Genomic DNA, 26,791 nt, shown 5'->3' on the forward strand with positions numbered 1-26,791 from the left:
GTGTTACCCAAATTACGTCTGTCAATCCTGTAAGACATAATAAACCCAGTGTATGCCAGGGCTGGAAATAACACCAAGTTGTAACTTCAGAAAGCAAAAGGAAAAAGTAAGGATGGATTATAGGGGACTCTCAGAACTGTGAGTATTGGGAAGCCATAGCACTATGGGATCTAGCAAGCTGGTAAGCATATGTGCTTTTTCTGAGCTTTAAGGTAAGGATAGCATAGAGTGATAGGTGATAGGTATGCCTCTCAGAAGTAACACTTATTTCCACATTTAGTAGTTGTTGTTATGTTGCACAATTGGTAAGATGACCATGTGCACATTATTTTGAATATTTCTGAAAGGTGATTTTAGAGCAACTTGCACTGTTATGCAAGTTCAGTGACAGATATAGTTCTCAAGATATACTGGGAAATGTAATATTTCTGACCCTGTTCTACCACCACCTGCCCACCATAAGGAAGGCTACACAATAGAATCTTTAATGTCTGTCACTGACATGCACTTGAAACATGTAAATAATACTTCTAATGCATGTGTCATATTGGGGCTTGGGATGTCCCTGAATTTGCTCATGCAAGAGAAATGCAATAAAGACTGTTAAAAAGTGAAGATACTCAGAAGATGGAAAATTAGTTTGGGTACCTATCGTTATCTTGTTGAGCTCTTCTGCTTGTCTCTAAGCAACCTCTGCATGGCTGCTAACTGCACACACAGTCCTTCACTCTGACTCAATATGGCCATTTTTCTCAGTAGACTGTTTTTAAAATAAAATGAAGGTGATTGTTCAAAATCTCTGCATGTTACACTCATCTTTAAGCACAACAAAGGAAAAGCATCAAGCAGAGCTATTTCCTGCCCTCTCTTGGCCCACAGTGTTTCCTTTGACATGGAGCCATGATCCTTTTTCTTCCTCCTCTTCCTTTGTAGCATGAAGCTGTGCTTTCTAGCTACTGCTTATCTATAGGATGCACACTATTTCAGCACTTCCTTGCTAGGGGCATGGTGTGGGTGAACTGAGAGGCACATCAAGCATGTGAAAATATTCTAAAAACAAGTAGCATTTCTGGGTTCTGCCTTGTGATTCCTGTTACTTAGATGAAAAAAGTATTTTCATCTAGATTGAATGTGTAAATTTTAACACCATTTTTTCTGGCTTTGAAGAAAGTGTCACTACACTTCTTGTTTCTTTTGCACTATTGAGCTGAATGTCATTATTAGGAAATTTTCTCAAAGCTGCACACCATTTTCTGTTGGCTCTGCCCTGCTTCTCACTAATTCCTACCTTGTCAGCAGTGTTCTTACAGCTGGCTGGTCAGTTAAAAGGCTTCTCCATTATGTAAGCCACAAATGTGGTGTAGGGCCGGCCTCAACGCATAAACATAGTTTCCTATGTGTTACAGTCCACAGTATTAGTACCTTGAAAGTTCCATTCTTCATACCATTTAGGAATAGCTCTCACATAAGAGTAAGTTTTGGCTTTCTTCCCCAACTGCAACTGAATCATAGAGTAAAGTATCCCAAGTTGGAGGGACCTACAAGGATCATCAAGTCCAAATCCTGGCTCCACACAGGACCACCCAGAATTGAAACCCGGTGTCTAAAAGTGCTGTCCAAATGTTTCTTGAACTACATCAGCTTGAGGCTGTGACTGCTTCCCTGGGGAGTCTGTGCCAGTGTCTGACCACCCTATGGTGAAGAACCTTTTCCTAACCCCCACCTGACCTTGCCCTGACACAGCTCCATGCCGTTCCCTCGGGCCCTGTTGCTGTCACAGAGAGCAGAGCTCAGCGCTGCCCCTCTGCTCCCTGCAAGGAGCTGCAGCTGCCATCAGGCCTCCTTTCAGCTGGTTCTGCTCTGGGCTGAGCATACCGAAGGACTTCAGCTGCCATCGTGCACCTTGCATGAGGACCACTAGATGCTTCACCATCTTTGTAGCCCATTTTCTGATGTTCTTAAATAGTTTTATATTCCTCTTGAGCACACCATCATATTGCAACAATTAAAACACGTATTTTACTCAAGATTGACTTCAGTCTTTCTGTAGCATTTTATTTAAGCTATGACATAGAATTCCCTATAACAGAGTTCTTTGTTTTGGAAGATGAATATTTAGGATTTTAACTACAGAGATTTGAGACAAAACATTCTTCTCAAACAGTGTCACTGTGTAAATTGAGATCCATTGGTTTGTAAAACATTCCACCTCCTCCTCCCATCGTGGTCTCTGGTTCCACTTCGTGGAAGGTTACATTCAAAACTGTGCCAGAGCACACACTGTTGTCACCAGTGCACCAGCTGTAGTTTGAGCATGATGAGATTGGATTTGCATCCAGTAATTACACAGGTTTTACACATGAATATGCTGAGCTAGGAATGGGGAAGACACTTCAGATGCAATGTTGTAGCACAGCATCAAATCTGTCAGTAATTAATGACAAAAGAGGATTTTTTTTTTTCATTGTGAAAGATGAAAAAGTCAGGAATATGTATCAGCAGTATACTTTACAAGCATTCAATCTTTTGGCTTGCTTGGGGTGCACTGAGTGAAGAGGAATGGATTGTGTTGGGCTGCATATAATATATATAATACTGTTAATATAAGTAAGCATTTTTTAATGCTTTTATTAAAACACAAAAGAGCAACAAAAGCGTGAAAATAGTGGGATATTTGACCTTGTTTTTTGTGAAACTAATGCATCGGTGGAAGCAGTTTTAATTCTTAGTGAGCTCTCAAGGTGTTTGTTGGAGATTTCTCATAAAATTTAACTTTTCCTGTACTTCATCCTTGAAAACATTTGTTCTCAAATGTGTGTACTGCCAAAAAGCGATGACATGAATAAGATGTGATTGTGAACTGAGGGATGCTTTTCTTTGGAAAGATAAGTCTTACAAAAGTCTAGTGGAGAAACATGGTTATATTTTTAGTTGAATATCTGATTACAACTCTATGTATTCCATTTAAAAATTCACAGATAATATACATTATATTGACTTGAAATGGAGTCACAAATAAACAAAAAAGGGGATAATTTTTTTCAGTAGTCTTGAAACCTATTCTCAAATTCCTTTATCAAAACAGAAAGCGTGGCTGCATATTTTTCGCTGTTCACAGGGCTGTGTTTGGTCAATGTATCAAAATGCATAAAGTTATTTACCGTAACTTGAGTTTGCTACAGTCTGGTGAGACAAACTGATTTTAGAAAAATCTGTTTTTTATCAGGGAAAATTGTATCTGCCACACTTTCCAGGGATTGCATAATAAACTCACCATCAGTAAATGGTTTTGATTTTACTGCAAGCAGATTTGGTACCACATAAAGTAGCTTTTGTAACAGAGTCTGTTTGAGTTGTAACTTTTTTAAGGATTTGTTGAGGTGACGGACTTTTTTTCAGTTCTGCTATTTTGTCTTTAAAAAGCATTCCTTGATATTCATCGAATTTGACAGCATGTTTCTGCATATATTGTCTTTTTCAAAGACAATCTCTGAAAACTGACGCGATTTCCTTACGAATTAAGTGCAACGCCATTTTATTTGCCTTGACAAGGTGCTAATCTCTCTGTTTTTCATTGAACACTCTTCTTTCATCTACAGTTTTTCATTCTTTGGATTCCCTTTTCTTTTGAGGTAGCTAGAAATATTATTGTCAGTAATCACTGCTTTTAAACTCGCTAAGTGGCACAAGCACAACTACTATAGTACGTATGGGATTCAGTTTGACTGTGTGCGTGTGATGAGTGGAAGAGGTAAACTTAGCACTGCACTGCACCCTCCCCTTGTCCTGGTTTCAGCTGAGATGATGGTAATAGCACACCAATGTTTGGTTGCTGAGTGATGGGTGCGTGCCTGGGGCCGAGCCAGGCCACTTGGTGGGAAGAGCGGCTGCCATGATGGTGTGGGGCAGTGAGTGGGCCGCAGTGTGGGCTGTGCTGGGCCATGTGCAGCCCAGTAGATGTGGGTTGGGCATGCCTGCTGTTGCACTGTTACTAGTATTCAGATAAGATGATTTGAATCTTCCCCTTTCTGAATTTTACCAGGTGACTTTTGAAACAGATAATAGAGTGAAGGTGTCCGTTTGACAGCTAAAGTAGCTGTGGCCATGCTGAATTCATTAAAATAAATTAAAAAATAAATAGAATCTTACAGGGTGTTGGCAGCAGCTCTTTCCATGTTGCAGGAGTTGTTGATTTATTGCTGCTTATGACTGACCTGCAAATCAAACTCAGAAAGCATTAGTTTCTAAGTACAGCTGCATCTGAGAAACTTATTTCTGATTTTATTAATGATGATTGTAATTATTGCATCTGTTAAAAAAAAAAACAATATAAACTACAAATAAGTTTTGGGTTTTTTTTTTGCTTACAGTTGTTATTTCAGCAAAGTAAAATTGTAGTACCCTAGTCTGATTTATCTTGTCTGGATGGTTTTAAAGAGAATGGTACTCTGTGTCAGCTACCAGAGGCTTTCTTTGCTGTACAACAAGTTCAGGAGGTAGATACTATGTTTTGAAAGCTTGTAGGAACCCCTGCCACAGTCTTTATGGAAAACAGAGGCAAAAATACGTTCAGCTATAACTCTGAAATTGCATAAATTAAGTTTACTTGTCATTAATATGCTTTTTTCAAGTGAAATAATTTGGATAGAATAAACAAGATTGTGTGATTGCTTTAGCCTTCCATACATCCCTTGTTACCCTGTGTTACAGTAATATTTTGCATACATGGTCTGTTTGCTTAGAAACAGATGCTAGTAATTTAAAGAGTTTCACAGATATTTGGTGCAGTTAAGCTAGTGTCCATAGAGCTCTTGAAGTCCAGTTGGACACTATGAAGTGGAACTTGGTAGAAATTCAGGTGTAATTCAAAAGCAATGAATAACAAACTTAGGAATTTATTGAGGATATGTTTTTTTGTCAGCGCTAACCTGCAGTATGAAAATTTAAAATGATTACCTGTGCTTTCTTTTGATTTAGTCTGTGCAAGAGAAGCTTTTGCAAGAAAAGAGGACAGTTCTGAAGATGACAAATGAGCTTGAAGAAAAAGAAAGAACTGTAGAACAGTTAAATAAAACCCTCTCTGAAGTAAGTAAAAACTCCAAAAACCCAATCCATGACCATGCCAGCTAAGAAGAACCTCATGAAGTGATTATAGTCACTTGTGGTAGGGCTTTATGAGCTTAATACATATTTCGCTGTGATAGATGCTGTGAAAAAATATAATAGATACTGTCCCTACCTCAAGAAGAGAAAATTTTAAGGGTAAAGGCCACTAAGAGCTGTGTAAAAGCTGTCTATTTGCTGTTCTTTGGAGGGGTCCAGCTTTTATGTATGGAAGTAACTAGTTAGTATTGCTTGTGATTTGATACAGTAAATTTTCTGCGATGCTACATGCTGTAGACTAACTTGACTTTTTTCCCCTTTCTTTCTCATGAAGAACCAAAGACTGACAGAAGAAAATGCTTCTCTGAAGGAGCAGATACGGCAGGTGGAACAGTCCCGGCAACCAGTGTCTGAAAAAATGCCTGTAGCAGACCAGTTGTTCAAGGAGATGTCCCATTGCTTGTTTGAGTTGAAAGCTTTGTGCAGTATTCTTACCCAGAGAGCTCAGGGCAAGGAGCCTAACCTTTCCTTACTGCTGGGAATCAGATGTAAGTGATTTTATCAATTCCAGTGCTTACTAGTGTTTTGGACACAGAATAATAGCAGTTTAGTTAAGTGGCTCTCTCTTGCCAGGTGGAGAGGATAGTCTTCCCCTGACTGTGCAACTAGAGCAGTTGTGCATAAAGTATACTCCTGGAGCTCTTGGAAAGTGCTGAGCTGTTAGCACACCTGGGTTGCCAACTGCCTAAGGCTATACAGGTCTTTGTCAGGTCAGGAGGAGATGTCTAGACTCACTTCTGGATATATTCACACTGTTAAAAAGGAAAGGCATGTATCCATGTGTCTCCCTCGTGATGCACACAGCAATCAGCCCTAAGGGTTAATGGACTCTTTCTGTCAAATGTGTTTTGTCCTCTAAAATAACAAAGAAGGTGAGGCATAAGCAGGCCGTTTCTTAAACCCCTTGTGATCAAATGATGGAAATGTAAGTCTGCTGTTTGAACGTGTATATGTCTGATTTCAAGGGGAAAGTAGGTGTCTGTGTGTATAAGCCTGGGTGCCTGGCAGCTCTAGTTTTGATAATGTTAATTCCTTATCCTTCTCCACTTCCTATACTGTAAGGAGATGGAAAGTACATCTTGATGCCAGCCATTTAGAGCTTGAGTGTAGTTTTTGTTAGGTTTTCCTTTTAACAAGCTTAGTAAACTTTTTTTTTTTTTCACTTGAATGTATCATATCCTAGTGCTTTCTGAATGTTAATTAGAACTACTTGGACCATTTGCTGAACTCTACCTTCAGCAAAGTAGGAAGGTAAAAGTGCAGTGTTCTGTAAGCACTACATAGATTCATCTGCACTGGAAACCTCTGAAATGCTGTGAGTGCACATATATCTGTCTCAGAGTCCATGAGATCGTCGTCAGCCAGCAGGATAAATAGTGCAACATATCTGTAGTACTATCTTGTAATCTTACATGGTCTCATTTCCCAAGCTTTTCTATCCCTCTTTACTGAGTGTCTAGAAGTTCAAAAATTGTTATCCTACCCAACTTTTTCACTACTGTTGAAAGTGATTAGTCATTACTGAGTCTAGGTGCAGAAAGAAAAGCACGTCTTTCAGTAGAGCAGGGATGGGTTCTCAACTGCCTTTAAGTTCATGTGGCACAATGTTTTGTGGGCTTTTCATCACACTGGAACATGGTTTTTCTTGAGTTAATTAAAGCGACTTTCCCTTTATTTCGAGAGGCTGACTGGTTTAGGTATTCAGAGCACAGCTGTTAGAGCTTTAACCTTGGCTTTTGTTTTTTTTTGTTAGCTCTGAATTGCTCAGCTGAAGAGAATGAAAATTATCACAGCACAGAGACTCTCTCAAAGAAGCTCTCAGACGTTTGTCAGTTACGAAAGGATATTGATGAATTAAGGACGATAATATCAGACCGTTATGCTCAGGACATGGGGGACAATTGCATCACTCAATGACAACATTTCATCCAGTAGCAAATGACTTATTAAATGCTGCTGTGTCACAGGTCTTTGCATTTCTATTAAGGAGCCATATTAGAAGATAGCAACCACTGCACATGCCTCTCTGTGAGGATCATGCATATGTAATCTTGGGAACCGGGTGGGGAAGGGAGAGACATGATTTGAACAGAGTGGTACAAACTTTAAGAAATCTTTCTTTTCTCCAAACTACTGAATTTAAGAACAAGCTGTGAAGAATTTTTCAGTTGGATTTTCTGTTTCCTTTGTTGGGTTTCCTTTTATTGCTTCAACTAGTTTCTGGAATCTGAGCTTTGGAACAGCCGTGCTGCTACTACTCTCAGTCCTTTCCTCCTTCAAGGGTTTGTGTGGCATTACCTGTGTTCTGAAATCAATGCAGAGAGTCAAATGACCTTTGGCTGTATGTGGTGAAGATGGGGGCTTCTGAAACTTCACTTAGCTGTAGGAACTGCAATCGGAACAGTCTTAGAATGCTGCAAACAATAAATGCTTTTCAAGTTGCCTGAAGAATTTGCTACAGGAAGTATCTTGCTTTTAGTAATGAATGTTAGCTTGTTTGCTGAAGAATGGAAGAAAATCAACTTTCAATTCCTTTCTGCACATGAATCCCATAAAATTTAAGCGTTATTATATTGTTTTGAAGAATTTCAGTAACATCAAGTCTGTGACAAGCCCAGAGAAAATGGAAGGCATGAAACTGCAGTGTAGTACATGGCTGTCCAAAAAGAATAGACTGTATTTTAGTGTTCATACCATAATAATTTTTATTTATGTCACCTCCATTTTAAAATGTGGCTTCTCTGTATCTATATCCTTGGAGACCTCTGAGGTTGTAAACAACCTCAACCATTCTTTACTGCAGCTACAAAATGAGTGTTAGGCATTTGGCAAAGTCAGGGCTCAAAACAGAATGTCTCTGCTTATCAGTATTAAATCCTCAGTTATCCAAGGACTGCAAAATTTTCCACGTTCTTTCTTGCAGGAAGAGATTACCTTAAAAATAAGATCATATTCCATAGTTTGTTCCGTGAGCATCACTTGGCTGTGCTACTTCACTCCTGTGGGGCAGATAAAATATTAACACTTCCACTTTCCTGGATCAGTACTGAAAGTTATCTGAGCAGTTGTGTGTGGTGTAAGATGGTAATTAACTGCAGGTAACAAAAACTCGTTGAGAGCAAAACCACTCTAAAATCACATTATCAAGAAAATATATATGACCTTCGGTCATACATGTGATATTACAGTTTCAAGTGGCTAAGGGGCAGATCAGTTTGCTGATCTGTATCATGCATAACAGCAGAAATCACTTAGCATAGAGGTTAGGATTGTGTAAGTTCTAGGATAACATTTTTATAGCAACAGTTTTCTGATGATATCTATTTTAATAGAAGAAAAAATGGTTATAGCAATGTAGGCTGAATTTACAAATTTTAACTTGGTGTTTTGCTTTTCTGTTCATTGTTTTTGCAGTTACTGTTAATGTGTTTATAATTTAGTGTTGGTTTTCTTGCTGTTTTGGTTTTTTTTTCTTTGCTATAATGACTAATTTATTTGACAGTTTTCTCTGTCATGAACCTACACATGGACTAATCTGTGAAAAACTATGTTACCGTGTATATTGTTGCTACACAGTATTTTCAGATAGAGATTAATCTGACTGGCCCAGCTCTGGTGGGCACTAAAATATTCAGATTAAATCTCAAGAGAAATTGCATGATATCTCAGCTCTAAGGTTGAGGGGAAAAAAAAAAAAAAACAGGCCATTTTATTTTAAATTGTTGAATGCTGTTCTTTCTATAGTTTTGAAAGTATACTGTTATACTAGTGCAAAACTGAAAACAAGGATCTTTGCACTAATTTTCCTGTGTCTCTTGATGTAAAAACATTGGCTTTTTTATGAGGGCCATAGGTCGTTCCTTTGGTGTAGTGCAGTGGTTTTGGCCCTGCAGTGAAGGAACAGTCCCCAGTCTATGACTTCTGTCTGGTATCAGAAATTCAGCAGCAGGGTTTCAGATAACTAACTAGAAACATTAGGAAGAAAGTGAACACCAACATAGCACACTGTTACTTCCTTGGATGGAAATGCTGTAGCTATAAAAATGACCGAGCAACACATTTTTCTAAATTTTGAGGAAATAGAGCATTTAATAGAGAATTAGCTAGCAAAAGGAGATTTTTCGAGTCTGTTTGTCCTGTTGTGTTGTTGCTTGACTGGTGTGGCTCCACTGTCTCACTTGTTGAATGTACTGCAGATTTGAGATCAGTAATTTAATATTTGCAAGGCACTTCGGGAGCTGTGATGCTCTGTAAGTATTAGTTGAAAGTCCCTCTGGAAGGAGGTCCCATTGTATTTGTAATACTTTATTAGCAATGCTGTAATCTTGCATTTTAATATTATTTTTTTTTAGGGAACCCGTGATATTTATGTTGACTTTAAGGCACTTGGTTGTTGTTTTGTTGTTGTTGTTTTGTTTTAAATATATATATCAATTGAGTTTACCTGCCTCGGTCAGATTAAAATAGGGCTGTAAATGGTGGATGGTTGAGCCAAAGATGCAGGCTACCAACTGAATATCTAAGCTGATACTGTATTTTGCTTTGGTTTCTTGAAATTGGGCCTGTTGTAGTAGTAGCAGTTACTATATATGCATCACTTTAGAGATGCCTCTAAATGGAATAAGCTTTGTCTATGATATGCATGACTGATTAATTGGTTAAAATGTAGTGTGTGTGATTTCATTCAGCATATTTAATACACAGTTGATTAATGAATGTTAACATTGGAATTGCTTGGATTTAGTCATGACAACTTTTTGCTGTGGCTGTTAGACAATCTCAAGGGCTGAAAAAGAACTGCTAATGAATGGATACTGTACTGTTCTGTTTGTCAGCAAATTTGTACGGTAATTCTTTTGTATAGTTTCAGATCGAATTTGTACAATTCTTTTAGAAGGTATTTACAGTAACTACTGTATTCAAGAATGTATTTTGAAAAAAGACTTGGAAAGTCTTGGGACAGGCTATAGATGATGCTGTCTATTTGCTATGTAGAAGTAATGCAGCTCAACTGTGTAAACATGATTTAGGTTCCTAGCCCCAGTTGTGTCACTGTAGGGTGTGATAATTCTGTGAAATTGCTGACATCGCTGCCACCACCCACCCAGACTTCAACATTTGAAGCTGCTGGTGGCTGTGAGGTAATGGCAGGAGCTGAAGTTTTGTCCTTTTCACTTCAAGACGTTTCTTCCCTTCCTTTGCCCTCACTGCCTGCTTCTTGTAGCACATGTTCTTCTGGCAAGGTAAGAGCACAAGGAAAGAAAGAAAATCCTTCCTCTGTGACCCACTTCCCTAGCACTTGTTCCTTTCACTGGTATTACGTATGAGGAGATGCAGATGTCATTGGGCTCTTCCCACTGATGTAACGAGTTCTGTCAGGAGAGAGGAGAAGACCTGAATTAATCTACTTTTGTTGGCTGCAAACCAGTCAGTGGTTATTACTGAAAGGGATGATTTATTCTAGTAGCTCATTAGCAATATTAATTCCACAGCTGCATACCTTTGTGCCTTTTTATGCCTGAAGTTAAGTAGAAATTCCCTTTGAACTTTAGATGAGTTGTTAGAATGCTGATGACTGCACCTTGTTTTCCTCTTACCTGCCAATGTTTTGTTGTTGGGCTTTTGTAGTAAGAACTCTGCATAATATCTAGAAACATAAGTACTTACAACAGGTACTAGGTGTGTGCTCGGAATGTTAGCCTGCTTGTAGTATGCAGCTTTCTTGAATATGAAGTGTGAGCAGGAAACTCAAAGCATAATGTGATTCTTTTGTGTGTATTAATTGCAGTATATCATTAGTTCAGTGGGGAGGAGTGTCTGGAGCTATCTTTTAAAAGCACAGCTGACATACGTACTAGATCAGTCCCCAAAGACTGGTAGTTGTGTAAATTGGGTTCAATTTTTGAACCGCTCAGAATACCTCATATGTAAATAGAGTTGTCATGACTTAATCAAAATGTGGTTGTTGTAAAAAGTAAAGGAGCCACTGGCTGGCTCAGCTTTAGGCTTGTTGTTCTTGCCTCATTTTGTAATTTTTTTAAAGTAGGGTTTACAGCTAGAATTTTGAATGCCAAAGTTCTATTTATTAAATAATAATAAAAGTTTTCATTGTTAATGACTGGTATTTTTTCACTGGAATTTGTTTGTTGATGTTTGGGATTTGTATCCACAGAGCAAAAATAAATTTTGTTATAAAATTGGTTTCTTCTTTGCTGATTTTTTCCTGGCATTATTTCTTGTTCTAAAATCGAGGCGTTGGTAGCAAAACTATTACTTCAGTGCAATGCAGTGATTTTAAAGCATCGTTGCTTGTAATGTCCCTGCTCCTTTTCTAAGAAGGATGCTGCTGTTTTTGCTTGCTCGTGGAGAGATTATAGATAGAACTTAAAAAAAGACTGAGTTGGTACAAACTGGTAGGGAGACCTGTTATGATCATTAGGCTGAGAGCTGCTGGAGCAGTCATCAACAAGTGGTTTCCCCAACACCAGTCAAGCAGGACAGAAAATAAAAGAAGGGGATGGTGAAGCAAAAGCAGCAGTGCATTTGTTGGTACCAAAGAGAAAGGGCACATGGTTTTAATTATAATTTTTCAGCTATGAATTTTTCAGCACTAATGGATGTGGTCATACTGGAGAGCAGTTGCGGCAAACAGAAATCCTTCCTGCATGAAACACCACAGGTTGTCACAGACCAACAAGACCAAGCAGTGTTGACTTCTTTTCAATGTCAAATTAGCGCTGTCTGAGGAAAGTGAAAAGTTATAGTTTGAAAAATCTGAAGAGGAGTCTTCCCAAATGCTGAGTAAGTGTGCTTACCTGAAAATGATTTCTTTTCAGGCTGCTACCCTTAAGAAGTCTTAGGACCCAGCTGGAGCATCAAGTGTTGAGTGGTCTCTCTTGACAACTGCTCTTCCTCGGCCCCTGGCTTTCTTCACAGTGCAGCGCATAGAGGTCAAGGATCTTTTTCCTTGCCTTTTTGAAGATGATGGGAAATTCATTTTGATAAGCTAATGCATTATATATGGTACAGATCACTTGGTTTTCTCAAACCTGGTGACTAAACGTTGAATGACGTGCTTTTAATTCAATTAAAGCACACTGTGCCTTGTATGAATGTATGGAAAGGGCTGCACAGGTGCCAACTTTCCATAAGATTTCTGAGGGTGACCTTTTGTGAACTGTTCAAAGTCAGGTTTAGATTTCAGAGTATCATGATGAAAGCACTGCTAACAATAGTAGTGGTAGAAAATGTTCTCTTGCCTTTATACCACAGACAAAATACAAGTCCAAATGTGGTTAGAAATAAAACATCAAACAAGAACACTGCAGGTAACACTACAGCATCTTGAATGAGGACAAATTTGGCTACAGCAAAATCTGCAGTAGATTGTCTGCTGTATATTAAGTTAAATGTTGTAAATTAAATAATTCCATCGGGGTTGCTAATGATGGTGGGTCATTTGTTTTATAAATGAATGGTGTTCGGTGTACTTGGAGAAATTCCAAGCAGTGAAGGAAAGCATATAATGAAGAACTATGATATTAATTACATGAATATACGTTAATATTCCATAGCTCATGCATATTTATTTTCCTTTCTGTGAGTTACTCCCCCTCTGCGGGCTGCTGCTGCTTTTATCTGCATGGAGCTGAAGCCTCACTTCAAGCTGTGGTGTTGCATGGCTTGTGGGGAACCCGATAGGTTCAGCTAATGCTGCTGGGCTCTTTCATGGACAGCTTGGCAGCTACCCTGAAGAATGCAGCCCATGTGTATTAATAGACCAGAAAACTGATTCACTGTTCTATGTACCTGTGAAAGGCTTTGCCTGGAGGAAGGAGAAGAGGAACTGTTGTCAAATTCTGGACTGGAGTGAACTGTAATGCTGAAACTGAGGTAAGAGGATTTTCTGATTGGAGTTTCCCCTGAATGGAGAACTGAGTAGAACTTAGTGACAGTACTAGAGGGAATGGCCTCCAGTTGCACCAGGGGCATTCAAGTTGGATGTTAGGAAATACTTCTCTAAGAGAGTGGTCAGGTGCTGGAATGGGCTGCCCAGGGAGGTGTTGGAGTCACTGTCTCTGGAGATGTTCGAGAAGCATTTAGATGTTGTACTGAGGGACGTGGTTTAGTGGGGTGGTAGATAGATGGTCTGAATGATCTTGGAGGTCTTTTCCAACCTTGGTGATTCTGTGATTCTAACTTGGTGTCATAGACGCTTGTCTCTCTTACATTAACAGCTGAGACCACAAGCAGCTGCTGACCACCAGATGTCCCCAAACCTTTCCTGTCCACACTCATGCTGAGCTTCATGGTGACCCTGGGTGCAGCCTGCAGCTGTCTGTGGTGTGATGAGGGGAAGCTGTCTAGCTGCGGAGCCAGCACTCCACCACACAAAGTCCCTTCTGGCAGAGCCCAGCTTTCTTTTAAGGGATTTGTCTGGCTGGGACATAAGCATGGCAGCAAATTGCTTTGGTCTCAAGGAGTGTAAGCCTCGTTCTGCAGAGGTTGGTTATAAGGAAGCAGCTATGAAGTCAGATTCAGCTCCTCACTGTCCCCCAGTCTGTCGCACTGAGGCAGGGCAGAAAAGTAGTTTGAAGTATTTTGGAAAGTAAAGAAGTGAAGGTAAAGAAAGCACAGCACACAGGGCCCAGGCCCAGCCTCCTCCCACTGCCACCTGCTCTGATGAGATGAGACTGCCTTACACTAATGGATCGTAGTATTTTTTTTTCTTTTTTCTAACTGTCAATAGAAAATCATAACTTTAATCACTTCATTTCTACAGTTTAAAGCAGTTTTTCCCTCAGCCTGCACTATAGATTCTCTTAGGCCAAATTAATTGCTGTTTTCTTTTTATGATGCCTGTGCTGAGAAGGCACATTATGGAAACCAATTTGGCTGAGATTTTGAAGCTGATGTAATAATTTGAGCAAGGACTCATTGCACTCTCTATAATCATATCCACTTTCACTTATTTACTGAATTATTTTCCAGGCTACTGCAACCACTCTCAGATGTTTTATGATTTGTTGTTACCTCTCTAACCTCGGTGCTGTCCATGGGGGTTTCTGGAGCTGGGGTGGGAAGCCACAGACAGAAGGGCTGCCTGCAGGAGGAGGATGTGATGGGCACAGAGACTGCCCATCCCTCAGTGTTGCAGCTGGAGCTGGGCCATCACCAAACCTCAGCTCCTCGCAGTCTCCTTTTGCCCACCTCACTTGTTGCTTAGGGAGTGGAAGAGGAAGGCTGCATCTCTCCCCTGCAGAGAGCAGTGGTGCTTGATTGTGTAGTTGGCCCTGGACACGCTTCGTTCCAGAGGCCTGCCACAATCACATCATTGGTTACTCTATCTCCCTTGCCTTAGCACCCATGAAATTGTGAGGATAATTAATGGGATATTTTTAGTTAGAATTAGGGCTTGAAATTTTTAATTAAAAGCCAATTATGATCAATCTGTTTCTAACAGCCCTCCCTTCTCGTAGTCATAAAATTAATTACCACCATAACGAGCCACTGAGTGGCTATGCCCTGATGCTGCCTAGTGACAGCCTTTGAGCTGCATTTGTGACTGCCTGGGGGCTGCATGCATGTACCCAGCCCAAACTGTGTGGGTGCGCAGAGCTCACTCTGTGTGCAGCGCTCTGAATGTCAGCACACGATCTGCCCCAATGGCTGTCAGAGCAGCTTTGCTTCTCCAGCAGCCTCAAACTCAGTCCATGCAGCTTGGCTTCACAATGAGAAAGTAAGAATAAATACAGAACTCATCCTTTGGTTTAAAAAAAAAAAAAGGTCATTCACTGAACTTTCCTGTGACCTTCAGAATGCTGATCTTTGCCTGTAGAAACAGATTTGGGCCTTAAGATACCTCATTTGGGAATTAAACATGTTTCAGCAGCTCTGTCCTCTGAAGCAGAAATACTTCCTCTGCCAAAGAGAAATCAGCCATTTCAATGGAGGGCTTTTCTTTATTGCCAGGAGCAAAGGGAAGCTGACGTTATTTCCCACTGGAATGGCATTGCATGAGGCTCAAGGGGAAACAAACAGCGTTAAACTGGAAGAGGGTAGATTTAGACTAGGTATTAGAAAGAAATTCTTTACTGTGAGGGTGGTGAGATACTGGAACAGGTTGTCCAGAGAGGCTGTGAGTACCATTATCCTGGAAGCATTCAAGGCTAGGCTGGATGGGGCTGTGAGCAACCTGGTCTAGAGGGAGGTGCCCCTGTCTATAGCAGGGGGTTGGAACTAGATGATCCTAAACATCCCTTCCAACCCAAACCATTTTGATTCTGTGATTTTCTGACAGTAATAGAGCAAGCACTGCAGATGCTGATAACTGACCCATACTGGGGGATGGGGACCTTTAGGCCAACCTTTGGGCTAACCATGAGAATGCTTAAAAATCTGATCTACTGGAAAAAACAGAAAATGGAACCTGATGGTGTTTGAAGCTGGGCTGAAGCTTCAAGGTATGCTTAGGATCTGATGCTAATGCTGCTGAGAGACAGGTATTCAACCACAAAGCAGGTTCTCCCTGCTTTCTATGCTGCAGAGGGAAAGCCACCAAATCCCCATGTCAGAAGGAGGACTTTCAGACACTGCTGCACTCAGTGTGGACGTACCTTTATGACTGGGGCCACTTCCTGGGGAGCGAAGTCACAGCTGTCTGGGACTGTGAATTAGCAGCTCTCAGTGTAGCAATTTCTGTGCACGATTTTCTAAAGCCCATCTATTCTTATTTGTACAGCATAGAATTGGTAACAAAACCCTCTGCTATTTCCGCAGAGAAAACAAAAATAGGTTGTTTGTAACATACAAGTGGTGACTTTACAAAGCAAAAGGATGATTCTAAGACCTTGTTCATATAAAGTAAGAACATCCAGTTCAGGGAAGAAAGCCCGATCTTTCTGGTTTGCTTTTTCTTTTTTCTTCTTTCCCCCCCCCCTCAGATAAGCAACGAATCACACTGCTACAGGCTCACAGACAAATAAAGTGGCAATTGCAGTAGGAGCTGTAATTCATCAGATTGTCCATGAGGCTGCTAAAGGAGATAGAGTGAAAGCCTTGCTGAAGTCAAGATGAGATCATTCATTGCTCTCCCCTTGTCCACTGAGCAAATCATGCTGTCGGGGAAGTCTATCAAGTTGGTTACACATGATTTCCCCTTCATAAATCCATGCTGACAATTCCCAGTCACGCTGACTTTATTATGTTCTGAAACCATTTCCAGCACCGTGTGCTCCAGCACTGTCCCCAGGATCAAGGTGAAGCTGACAGGTATTGAGTTACCTCTAGCTTTGTCTTGCCCTTCTTGAAGGTGCAGACAATGCTCGCTTTCTTACAGCCCTCTTTGCCATGACCATCCAAAGATAATCAGGTATCCTTACACTGACTTACGCCAGCTCCTGAGCACTGGGATTTTTCTGGCTTGCTTAAATGCCTAATGTGAGCCTCCTCCGCCAACAGGAACGCCTCACTGATCCCTGTGACAGTGAGCAGTTCCCAAACCTTGAAAATGAGCTCATCTCTGCCAACTGTAACTGTACTTAGTGCTCTTGAGTATTTGCTTGCATACACCTTCCATTCAATTACAATCAAAAGTCTTTTCCCAAACTCTGAGGATGGCACTCATTTCAATAAGTTATATTTCAATGTGTGTCGCATGTAATAATGCTGGCTTGATTTCTTCCTGTCACACTTTTAATACATATTTCCAACAAGTTGACATCAAAAATTGAAGCAAAGCCCTCTGCAAAATCTCAGCTATTCAGAACTGAAGCAAAAGTCTGCAAAGGTCCAAGAGCCATGTTATGACAATGTGTCACCTCCGTGCTTACCCCTCACTTTTGCCCCTTCAACACAGCCGGCTCTCTCAGTGCTCCCATGCTGAAACATGAGCTCTTGGTGGCATGACCAAAGCCTTTCCTTACACTTGCAGGAGACCCTACACTGTGGGGCTGATACTGAAACAACAGGCAGCAGCTCTTACAAGGAGACTTCTCTTTCTCCAAGGAGCATTTTATTTCTTCTGAGAGCTGTGAGTTGTGCTTAGCATATGTGGAGCAACTTAATGAGGAAAATAGCTTGCTGGTGTAGTCTTCCACCACTGAGCCCTGAGTCAGCCATACTCACACTGACGGCGAAATGAAGGAAAACAGAGGTCACCATGGGAGGCAGTCTGAAACAGCAACAGTGGCATTTTCTGTTTCTCAGAAAAATACTTCTAAAAATACTTTTATTTAATGTAGTGTAACTACTATTGTTTATTTGCACATTAATACAAACGTATAATGTGGTTTCTGCTTAATTAAACAAAAAAAAAAAAACAAAACAAAAAAACCCAACAACCTCAGCAATGCTCACATCATGTCAGGAACCAGTCTTAAATGGTGGCAGCGGAAGAACTGTACATCAGTTCATTCACTGTACTTACTGCATGGCACTGCAGAAGCTCAGGGATGCAGAGAAACTTAGTTTCATTTGGTTTGATCATGGGAGAAGTGGAGCTCCTGTCACCAGTTCCTGCACAGACAAATGAAAAGCTGGGCTGGAAGACAACTCCAGCTTAAATTCCTGTGCATCCTGCTCTTGTGCACCTTCTCCTTGTACCATTGATTGCTCTTCTACCCATTTGACATTTTGCTAGCTAATGAGTGACATGCCTGGCCTTTTCCAGATTCAACAGCACAGCCCTACCCCCCCTATATCACGCAAAGGTAAAAGGTGATTCTGTCACAGACTGTTACAGAAACATCCAAGTGTTTCCGGATGGAGCAGCACAGACTCCATTCACGTGACGCTTCCCCTCTGTAAAGGAGAACCTTTAAGGAGCAGAAAGGCTTGCTGGCTGATCAAGCAACAGACAGCACTTTCAGAATGCAAATTTTTGGATTTGAGCACCTTTGGCACCTGTCCCTAGGCTGCCCAGAGAGGAGTCGGTCGTCACCACAGACTGTGCTTGTACCATTGCTGGTTAAAAGGTAACAGCATGTGAATACTGACCAGGAAGAAGTAAATTTATAGGCGAAATAGAAAGTTATTGCTAAGAAATTCTGGAGAAATGACTGTATCATCTTTTAAATAATTGGTTTAACTGTCTAACAATACAGCTAATAAAATACCACATTAAATTCAAATGGAAATAAAGGGAATTCACCTGAGGAATAAAACCTGTCCATTCATGCCAAGAAAATCCCGTGCAAAACAGCTCCCTAATTGAAAGTGCAGGCAGGATACTTCATCAAAGCCTCTCTAACAAGCAGATCCTATCATTTCTCCAATGAGAATGAAGGAAAATGTACATGCCCGACTTGCTCATGCATACATGCCTCACTATGACTCAGAGAGATTTTCAGACTGCAAGGAAACCTCCAAAGTTGCTACATCATTCATGGACTCATTGCCTGCAAAGAAGTACAGCAGGGGAGTGTAAGGGAAATAAAGAAAAGCAGGGGGAAAAATATATATATATTTACCATCCCCCAAAATCCTGACTGACTCCAAGGAAAGCATCAAGGTTCTTAAGTAAGTCCAAATGGCTGACATTGTAAGTCTGGTGTTTTGGAAACCCCATACTGGGGCTGAATGTGTGAATGCAAGGATTCCCACAAGCGATGCCTTTGCGAACACAGAGGCCTCTGATATGGCACAAAAAGCACCGAACACCAGGCTGGCTGTGACCACGAGCCATTGGAGATGATGCTGTCAACATATCACCTCTACTTCTCAGTGAAAGCTGATGGAGAGTGAGCTTCAGAGCAGGAGCTCCATGAGTGTGGGGCACCATCACACCAAGGGAGATGCCACCGCTCTCATAGCTGGGCTGTGGTAACACACTGCAGCCATACACTGGCTCTTGCCAACCTGCCCCAGCACAGCAGTCCATTCATCTTTCCTTTCTCTATTGGCTTTGTCATCCTTCCAAAAGAGATGGCTACAAAGAACTCCCAGGTGACTGGAAAGAAGCCTTCCCAAAGTGTCTTGTCACACTCATCCCATTTCACACTTCAGCCCATTTCTCTCTCCCTCAAGCAGGTTGCAGGCTTCTGCTCAGCCAGGCCCTCACACTCCCCCTCGCTTCCTATCTTTGCCCCCACACAGCGAAGTGGAAACGCTCAGGGTAGCTGCTAGAGGCACCCAGAAGTGGGATGAGGAACCCAGGGCAGTGCTCCCTAGCACGCTTCTTCCTGCTGAGGAAATCTCTTGGAGGAACCTCTGGGGCAAAGGGAAGGCAGCAAAGCTTCCTGCCCAAGCTCTGTTTCTGTTCTGCGATTTTCCTGAGCACTCAGCAAACCATTCAGATGCTTGGACTGTACAGTAATCCATTTGTCTTGGATTAATTTTTATCTGTACTAGTGATTTATTCCTGGTCACTGTTTATTCTCCAACAACATATACCCTAGCAATGGCCATAATAGCTACACTATTAATGTAGTAAAAAATTTGGCTGTTCTGTTCCTCTCACAAAGACAAGGAAGAAATGTTTTAAACCAGCCTCTGTTCCTAGTTTACCCTAGTTTATCTCCATAACAACAGCTTGCCTCTGGGCCAGCAGGCCAAGCTGACCTGCCTGGCTCCTGCTGATGTCTGCCACTGAGGCATCGCACCACAAGAGCTTCATCATGGTGGCAGAGAACAAACACCTAAGGAGCATAAGGGTTGAAGATAAGGATGCAGGATGCCTCACCCAGCTCATCAAACCCCAGGTTGCAGTATGAGGAAAGGAAAAACAGAGAAACAGCTTGTCAGGAGTACGTGGCACGCACAGGTATGTACAGAGGTCTTGTCTATTCCTGGCTGAATGTTTGACCTCTCTGAATGAGGCATGGGATAAAGAGGGCTAAAGTGCAGAAAGATGTTCCTCCCAGTGAGTGAGCAGTGTGCTCTGCTTTCTCACTAAAAGAAAGAAATTCAACCTTTGTGCAGGATGACCCAAATCCCAAATTTCTCTTTTAAAACACGCACGAGGCTTGAATCTTTTTTTTCACCCAACGTATCATTTAAATTCAGAGCAGCAAAAGTGTCCATATCCTGACAGACACTCAGCCTATTTCATTCAAAAGCATTCATGAAGTATTTCACACACTAAAGATGGCTGTCACTATAAAGAGTAATTCCTGCAGAGTAGTAAAAGTTTTAATGTTAGCTCATTATTCATGTAGGTTTTTTTTTTTTAATTAACTTGCCAGGCCAAAAGATGCTAAAGGGAAAAAAAGAAAAAGCAATAGCAAGCAACATGGTGGTTCCACACTGGTAAGCAGCTAAATGCAATACCTGCTCTCTCGTCTCCCTTCTGAAGGGAAGAGAGGGAAAAGGACTGAAAGGGTTGGGACAAGGACAGGGAAATCACTCAACCAGTTTCTGTCACAGGCAAAACAGTCTCAGTGTGGGGACATTCATAGAGTTTATTGTCTATTGTAAACAGACCAGTGAGAACTAAAAGCAAACTAAAAACACCTCTCCCTTGCCATTCATTCTCTTCTACCTCCTTACCTGAGCAGCGCAGGAGAACAGGGAATGGGGGCTACTGCCAGTCCATAACATCACTGCCACTCCCTCATGGAGCTCTTTTCTCCTTGTTATACAGCTACTCTGAAGACAGCTTAAAATTCACAAAGGTGTGTTTGCAAGGCCTTGAAGCTGGTTCACATCTAATTCCACGCCCAGGACAAGCTTAGTGGAAGGCTTCCATGAATCACTCCTTCAGATTGGGTCAATACACAGCACTCACTCCATATGTGGCCAATGGAGACATTACATCCCAATGTGAAGAACTCCACCACTCCTATTAGCCTCCAAGAACTCACAAGCTCATTATTATACACGTTACTTGGGCAGCATCCATGTTTTTAAAATAGTAGAGAGAGCAACTTTAAACTAAATTATATTTAAGTTGAGTCCCTCTGGACCCAACATCCATGGTCAAAAAAGTCAACTAAAATTCATTAAATCTACTTACCTCAGTATAATTGAAATGCAAATCTCAGTGAAACATCTTAGCTAAACAAATGAATTTCTCTTTGAATCACACAGTGATGCCATTCTTAGAGAACAATATTTGACACAAAGCACACAGGCTCCAGAGACCTCAAAATCTACCAGCACTCAAGTTTCTGAATGATAAAATCGCCATATAAAAACATAAGTAATTAATTGCTCCTTACATCAGGGCTTGTCTGATGTACTCAGTTTAAATTATACATCTTTCAGAATAATGTGTTACTCATCTAATGGACTTGTACATAGGGAAAAAATGGTAGCAACACCTTCCATATCTAAAATATTTGTAAGAGCTTCAGAAAAAGAAAAGCACCATAGCTGAAACAATAGTTCAAACATCACAAAATTAGTTATTTTGAATGAATTTCCCACGTTAAACAAAATCAGAAACAGTAATTTCTGGTTTTGAACTCATCAAAACATCAAAAGCTGAATCATGTAAATCACTAAATACCATAATTTCAAAGAATTCATTGCAAATAAAAAAAATATTCTGGCACATACCTCCAATATCTGAAAAAATACATTGTGTACATATAAACTGAATGCATCTACAGATGTATTATATATAAATACATAATGTAAATACATGTATACACATGCATGTAATGATTACTGAGTGCAAAGAGTATTGTTTAATGAAAAAAAAAAGTAAAGATGTTTGAGTTCCTATAAAAAAAAGCCGAAGTAGATTTGGATGTTGGATTGCTCTGAATTATTTATATGATTATACCTATCATTCTTTTTCTTGTTTTAGAGTTAGGAGCTGAAATATTCCTGAATTTCTCAAAGGCAAATTCCTTGCACCTTATCTTTAAAGGGCTGAACCACAGTGCACAACTCAGCCTTACCCAAGACAGCCCCCAAACTGAGAAGCCAACAAACCAAACAACCAGGATAGTAAGCAAGCAGAAGGAGGAAGATATGAGTGTTTACTACATACAAGAAACATACAAAGATTGAATTCCACAGCTGTTACAGAAAAGGCAGCTGAATCTGAATGCTGCTTAGAGCAGATGTAGTGTGTTAACCACTGAGATGTTTCTTGCCTAGATAGAAAAAGATTTTGTACTTACTGTCATTCAGGACATTTCATGAAGAGTACCTCCCAAATTGGAAACTATTTGCTGTTGCGTGGCATTAGATAAGAAGGTGAAAAGCACAATCTGCAGCAGACAATACCTGGTTTCCATGAAGATGGCTTTGAAACTGAGGATGGAATCAGATGAAGAATAAGTAAAACAACTGTTAAATTATGATAACTCCTCCGAGAAATATGAGAAATCTTCAAAGAAAAAATGATAGGAATGATATATATCATTCAATAATAGGATATTGATTCTCCAATTAGACATGGAGTGTTAGAAAGCACTACAAATTCATGCCCAAAAGGTTAGCTATTGACTTCAAACTTTACAGCTACTTTTGTGCAGTCAATGAGGGAGTAAGAAAGAAACAGCATTCCTGACCTGCAGAAAACAAGCTACTGCTGTCAGAGAGCTTGTGGTTGAAATAATTTCCATTCTAATGAAATAGTAAATCTACATTTGTTGACCAGAATCTTACTAAATTACAGGATTCTTAACAGAGCAGCCTTCTAGGTATTAAATTTTGTTGTCTTAAGAACGGCAGAAGTTGCCAAATTTCATTACAGTGGGGATAAGATAGTTGGACCTCATGTCCACTGAGCTCTAGAATCTGTACAATACCCATAATGACTGCTGCTGGCAGGAGTGTTGTAATTCCTCTTCTCAGTGGAGTAGTGGCTGTAGCTGGCTGACAAATTCGCAACATGGTTGCAGATGTTGGCAGGCAGTTGCTAATCAGTTCTCAAGGTGACATGTGATGTTCAGAGGTTCTTCTGGCTTGAATGTTTCTTCCCCACATCAACCTCTGTCCCCTTTCAGTCAGGTGGCTACAGTGCTTCACTGGTGTACATCAGTAACACAGGTAGGAAGGAAATACAGTTTTGGCCTTCTTTAGATGGCTGCTCAGCACGATCCAGACTGGAACTACCTTGTTAGCATTGTGAATTAAGCATTTCTGGGAAGAGAATATTGAGACCTAATAGTTGTCACCCCGTGCCACAGATACGTTCTGCTTTAATAGAAAGTGAAAACAGTGGCAAAACTTTAAAAGAATTGATAAAACTCCTGCCTTTACAGCCTTTTTAAACTTCTACTCAACCTAACTTTCTGGGACAAGAAAAATTCTAAACATGACTTCAGTAGCTCTTTTTCCAAATCAAAATTAATCATCCTTCTTATATCAATAGAGTTATTCTTCTCTCCCACTGAAGATTAGAGTGCCTTTGTGTGAACCAAAATAATGGCACTGTGGATTTACATTATGCCCCATTTTTCATAAGAAATGCCCAGTATCACCCGCAGTGATCACAACAGCTGGATACTGAGCCATAACCCACCTTGCCTTTTCCACGAAGTATGTGTTGCAGAGCAGTTAATGCACTGTTAGATTCACATCTAACGTTGCTATTTACTTTTCTTCCAGAGCAGAGCTTTTGTTTTCTTTCTGAATGTTATTTCATCCTTACTGAATGCTGATCAACTGTAGGCTTTGGTGCTTCCTCACTGAGTGCTGGGGTTGTTAGTAGTGAAATGTTTTGGAGACGCGACTGCCCCAGAAGACTGTATTGCTAACTGAGATATCTGGAGAAGAAAAAAAAAAGAAAAGAAAAAAGGTCAGGTGGGAATGGTAGGGTGATGGCAGTAGAAGGAGAGGCTCTTCTTCAACAAAATTTGTGGTAATGAGTTTTCAAAATGTATTCTGAGATTGGCAGATTATTGGTTTAATGTTTGGACTAGGGGTTTTCAAGAAGCTCTTTGAAGTTGGCACAGTGTTACTCCCTATAAAAATGAGAGCTTTCCCACAAACGAGGATAGGAGACTAGCTTGAGGTTAATGCTTAATTGAAATAGTTCAGCACTGAATTGATACACTGCTGCAATTACCATTAAGGAGCTTGAAGAAACTCTTTGATAGACCCACTCCTCCTTTTCCACTCTTTCAGACTTTGGCATGAGGACTGTGGAATAATGGACTAAGCGAATGGAAGATGAATAAATGGTAAACGGGCAAAATGAATGACTGCAAATAGGCAGGCTCTAATTGCATTCACTAAGAAGTTCTAAAGAAATTCTGGAATAATATAGCTGACCTAATAACAGTGGTGTGCATCCTCTCATTTGCTGTGAGAGAGAATGGGGAAGTGGAAACACGACGACAACTTTTATAAGAGGTGCCAGTGAAGCTGGGCCACCACAGACCAAGAATTCCTAACTGACCGCTGTAAAGAACAGCATCGATGAGAACCTGGAGCAGAACTTTGGAGAAACTCATCCTGGATTTTGCAAAAGGAAGCTACACATCTATTGGTAATCTTTCAAGAGAACAACAGCCCAGAACTCCTTGCCCATGTTTGTGTAGTCTAATAGTCTACCTGTGTTTGGAAGAGGCTTCTCAAAGTCCTCCAGAGTGCCTTAAGAGACTCTGGTACCCCAGGGAGCATAGAAATGGCCTCACATAGACAGATAGTTTACTAGAAGACAGGAAAGAGAGGGCAGAACTGAAGAGATATTCACAGTACAGAGAATATTCAAATGAATCTGTGCTCAAGCTGATGTATCCAGTACATCCACACAGAATCTCCAGGAAAAAAAGAAGTTGTTTTTTTTTTTTTTTATGATGCCAAGATAATTGACGTATTATTAATGTGGGCCTGGAGAAGAACTGTAAGGGATGGCAGAGGACTTCATAATACTGAGCAGCTGCATGATGAAATAGAAGTGTAGCTTCCCACTAAAATGTCAGCTCTGTACTAGTGACAAAAAAAAAAGGTAAGAAGAATAGATGGATTTATCTTGAACAGGATGCAAGCCCATACTTACAGCTGGGATATTGGTGCAGCTATGCCCTGAGTGCTGTGAGAAGTTCTCAAAGGTGGTAGAGTTAATCTGGATGTTTTATAGAATGGCTCTCGGATGTATGGAGCAGATTTAAGATGAGGAATAACTAATGTTACCAGAACTTTTCAGTATAGCAGAAAAAGGAAAGAGAGAGAAAGAGAAAAAGAGAACTCTTCTATAAAGCTGCAGCTATTTTAGAAGGAAAAAGAGGGATATTTGCTATCCTTTCCTGGAAAAAGTAACAGAAGAAAAAAATCAGTCACGACCTAGTAAATACAAGGTACTGCCTCTTACTCTGAGTCTGGACACAGTATTTCTGTCTATGGCAAGAAATAAGTTCTGGGAATTATTGGTTCTTACTTACCTTGCCCTTTATCCTCTCCTCCATGCACCTGCTGCTGAAGGTAGGAAGCTTGGCTATGGGCATCTTTATTCTAACCAAGGGAAGCTTTTTTTTTTTTCCCCTCTCTGGTTAGTCTATTCAACAATAGCACAGTACAGGCCTGCCATAAGAAGAAAAAGTGAGATGGATAACAGATTTAATTGCATTTATACAAGTATAAGACAAAAGATCTCAGTCCATCTGTATATGAAGCACCGTGCAAGCAGTGTCTGTTTGTATTTATAATTCAATCCACTTTCGTCTTTCACTTTGGAGTCTCAAACTCTTTACTAAACTTCAAGTAGGATACTAATCACTGGAAAAGGTTAAGTGCACTTTTTTTTTTTTTTTCCTAAGACAGACCAGAAACAAGCACAAAGGACACTAGTAGTGATGTATTTTAATTACTCCTTCTAGTGGCAACCTTATCCAGAAGATGTCACCAAAACACAAGTAGTACTCGATGGTCCTACAACAAGGAACATAAATTGAAGGACTTCTAATCTGTAGATGAACCACAAAAAAATAAAATAAAATGAAGAGGGATGTTGAAAGAATACCTTGAAGTAAAATTACCATTTTTCAAGAAGTTTAAATCCTCATACCATCATAACAAGAATGCTGGATACACTGTACAAGGAGAAAATCTGATGGAAAATTTAGAATGATGTTTTGAGCAGAGATCACATTCTTGCCAAAATTCTTCCCTTATGTTAACAAAACATGGACAGAGCAACCACTGAACTATTGAACAAAGAAGTTTTTCATTTTCTGTAAATTAAAAAAAATTAAACCATAATATGAAATTAGAACTCTTCTTTTATTTGGGTTTAAAGAAATGAATAGTATGTCCAAGAAGTTCACAAAGCAGGCAGAGCCCTTAAAAAAAAAACAAAAAAAAAAACCAGAACAACGCATGGAATCTGTCCTGTTGCTTGTCTGAGCAATTAAAACAATGTTTTCTTCACAATAAAGTGCTCCCCTAGCAATCTGTGAAGTTAAAAATACACAGTAACAGAAGATTTAGCTGCACACATGCTTAAAATAGTAATAAAAATGCAAATCTGCTTTACTAACATGTTGAATCTCGAGTCATGAGTAACAGGGAAGAATCAGCATCTAACATACCATACAGTTTCAAGTTTGCCCGTAGTGAAGAAACTCAACAAGGAGAGAGGGGAGTTAAAAGCAATCCCTGCAGAAGTTATGTGTTGTTCTCCTGTGCTAATAGTGAGCATTTGCCTAATTCAGAGATCCTCTTCAGAAAGCTCTTCTGATTTGTTTTCTATTCTTTTCTGAGTGAGAATAATCAGAAGTGGAAGAAGTAG

The 26,791-nt window shown here is 40.3% G+C and overlaps 1 protein-coding gene and 1 long non-coding RNA gene across 2 annotated transcripts in view; both read left to right on the forward strand.

Annotated features, from left to right (window-relative positions):
- LOC100550735 (centrosomal protein of 85 kDa-like) overlaps positions 1–11,362 on the forward strand; it is a 34,035-nt gene extending 22,673 nt beyond the window's left edge. Inside the window, exons 8-10 of the mRNA XM_010707445.3 lie at positions 4,978–5,085; positions 5,438–5,651; positions 6,917–11,362. Of these exons, the coding sequence (XP_010705747.1) occupies positions 4,978–5,085; positions 5,438–5,651; positions 6,917–7,080 (486 nt within the window). The 3' untranslated portion in view covers positions 7,081–11,362. The remainder of the gene's footprint in view (positions 1–4,977; positions 5,086–5,437; positions 5,652–6,916) is intronic.
- Positions 11,363–12,815: 1,453 nt separating this feature from the next.
- Positions 12,816–25,989, forward strand: LOC104909819. Its single transcript, XR_792618.2, has 2 exons — positions 12,816–13,056; positions 24,187–25,989. It is a non-coding gene; the product is annotated as an uncharacterized LOC104909819 (long non-coding RNA).
- The last annotated feature ends 802 nt before the right edge of the window (positions 25,990–26,791 follow it).

The sequence above is a fragment of the Meleagris gallopavo genome, chromosome 2 (assembly GCF_000146605.3).
Source record: "Meleagris gallopavo isolate NT-WF06-2002-E0010 breed Aviagen turkey brand Nicholas breeding stock chromosome 2, Turkey_5.1, whole genome shotgun sequence".
Lineage (NCBI taxonomy): Eukaryota > Metazoa > Chordata > Aves > Galliformes > Phasianidae > Meleagris > Meleagris gallopavo.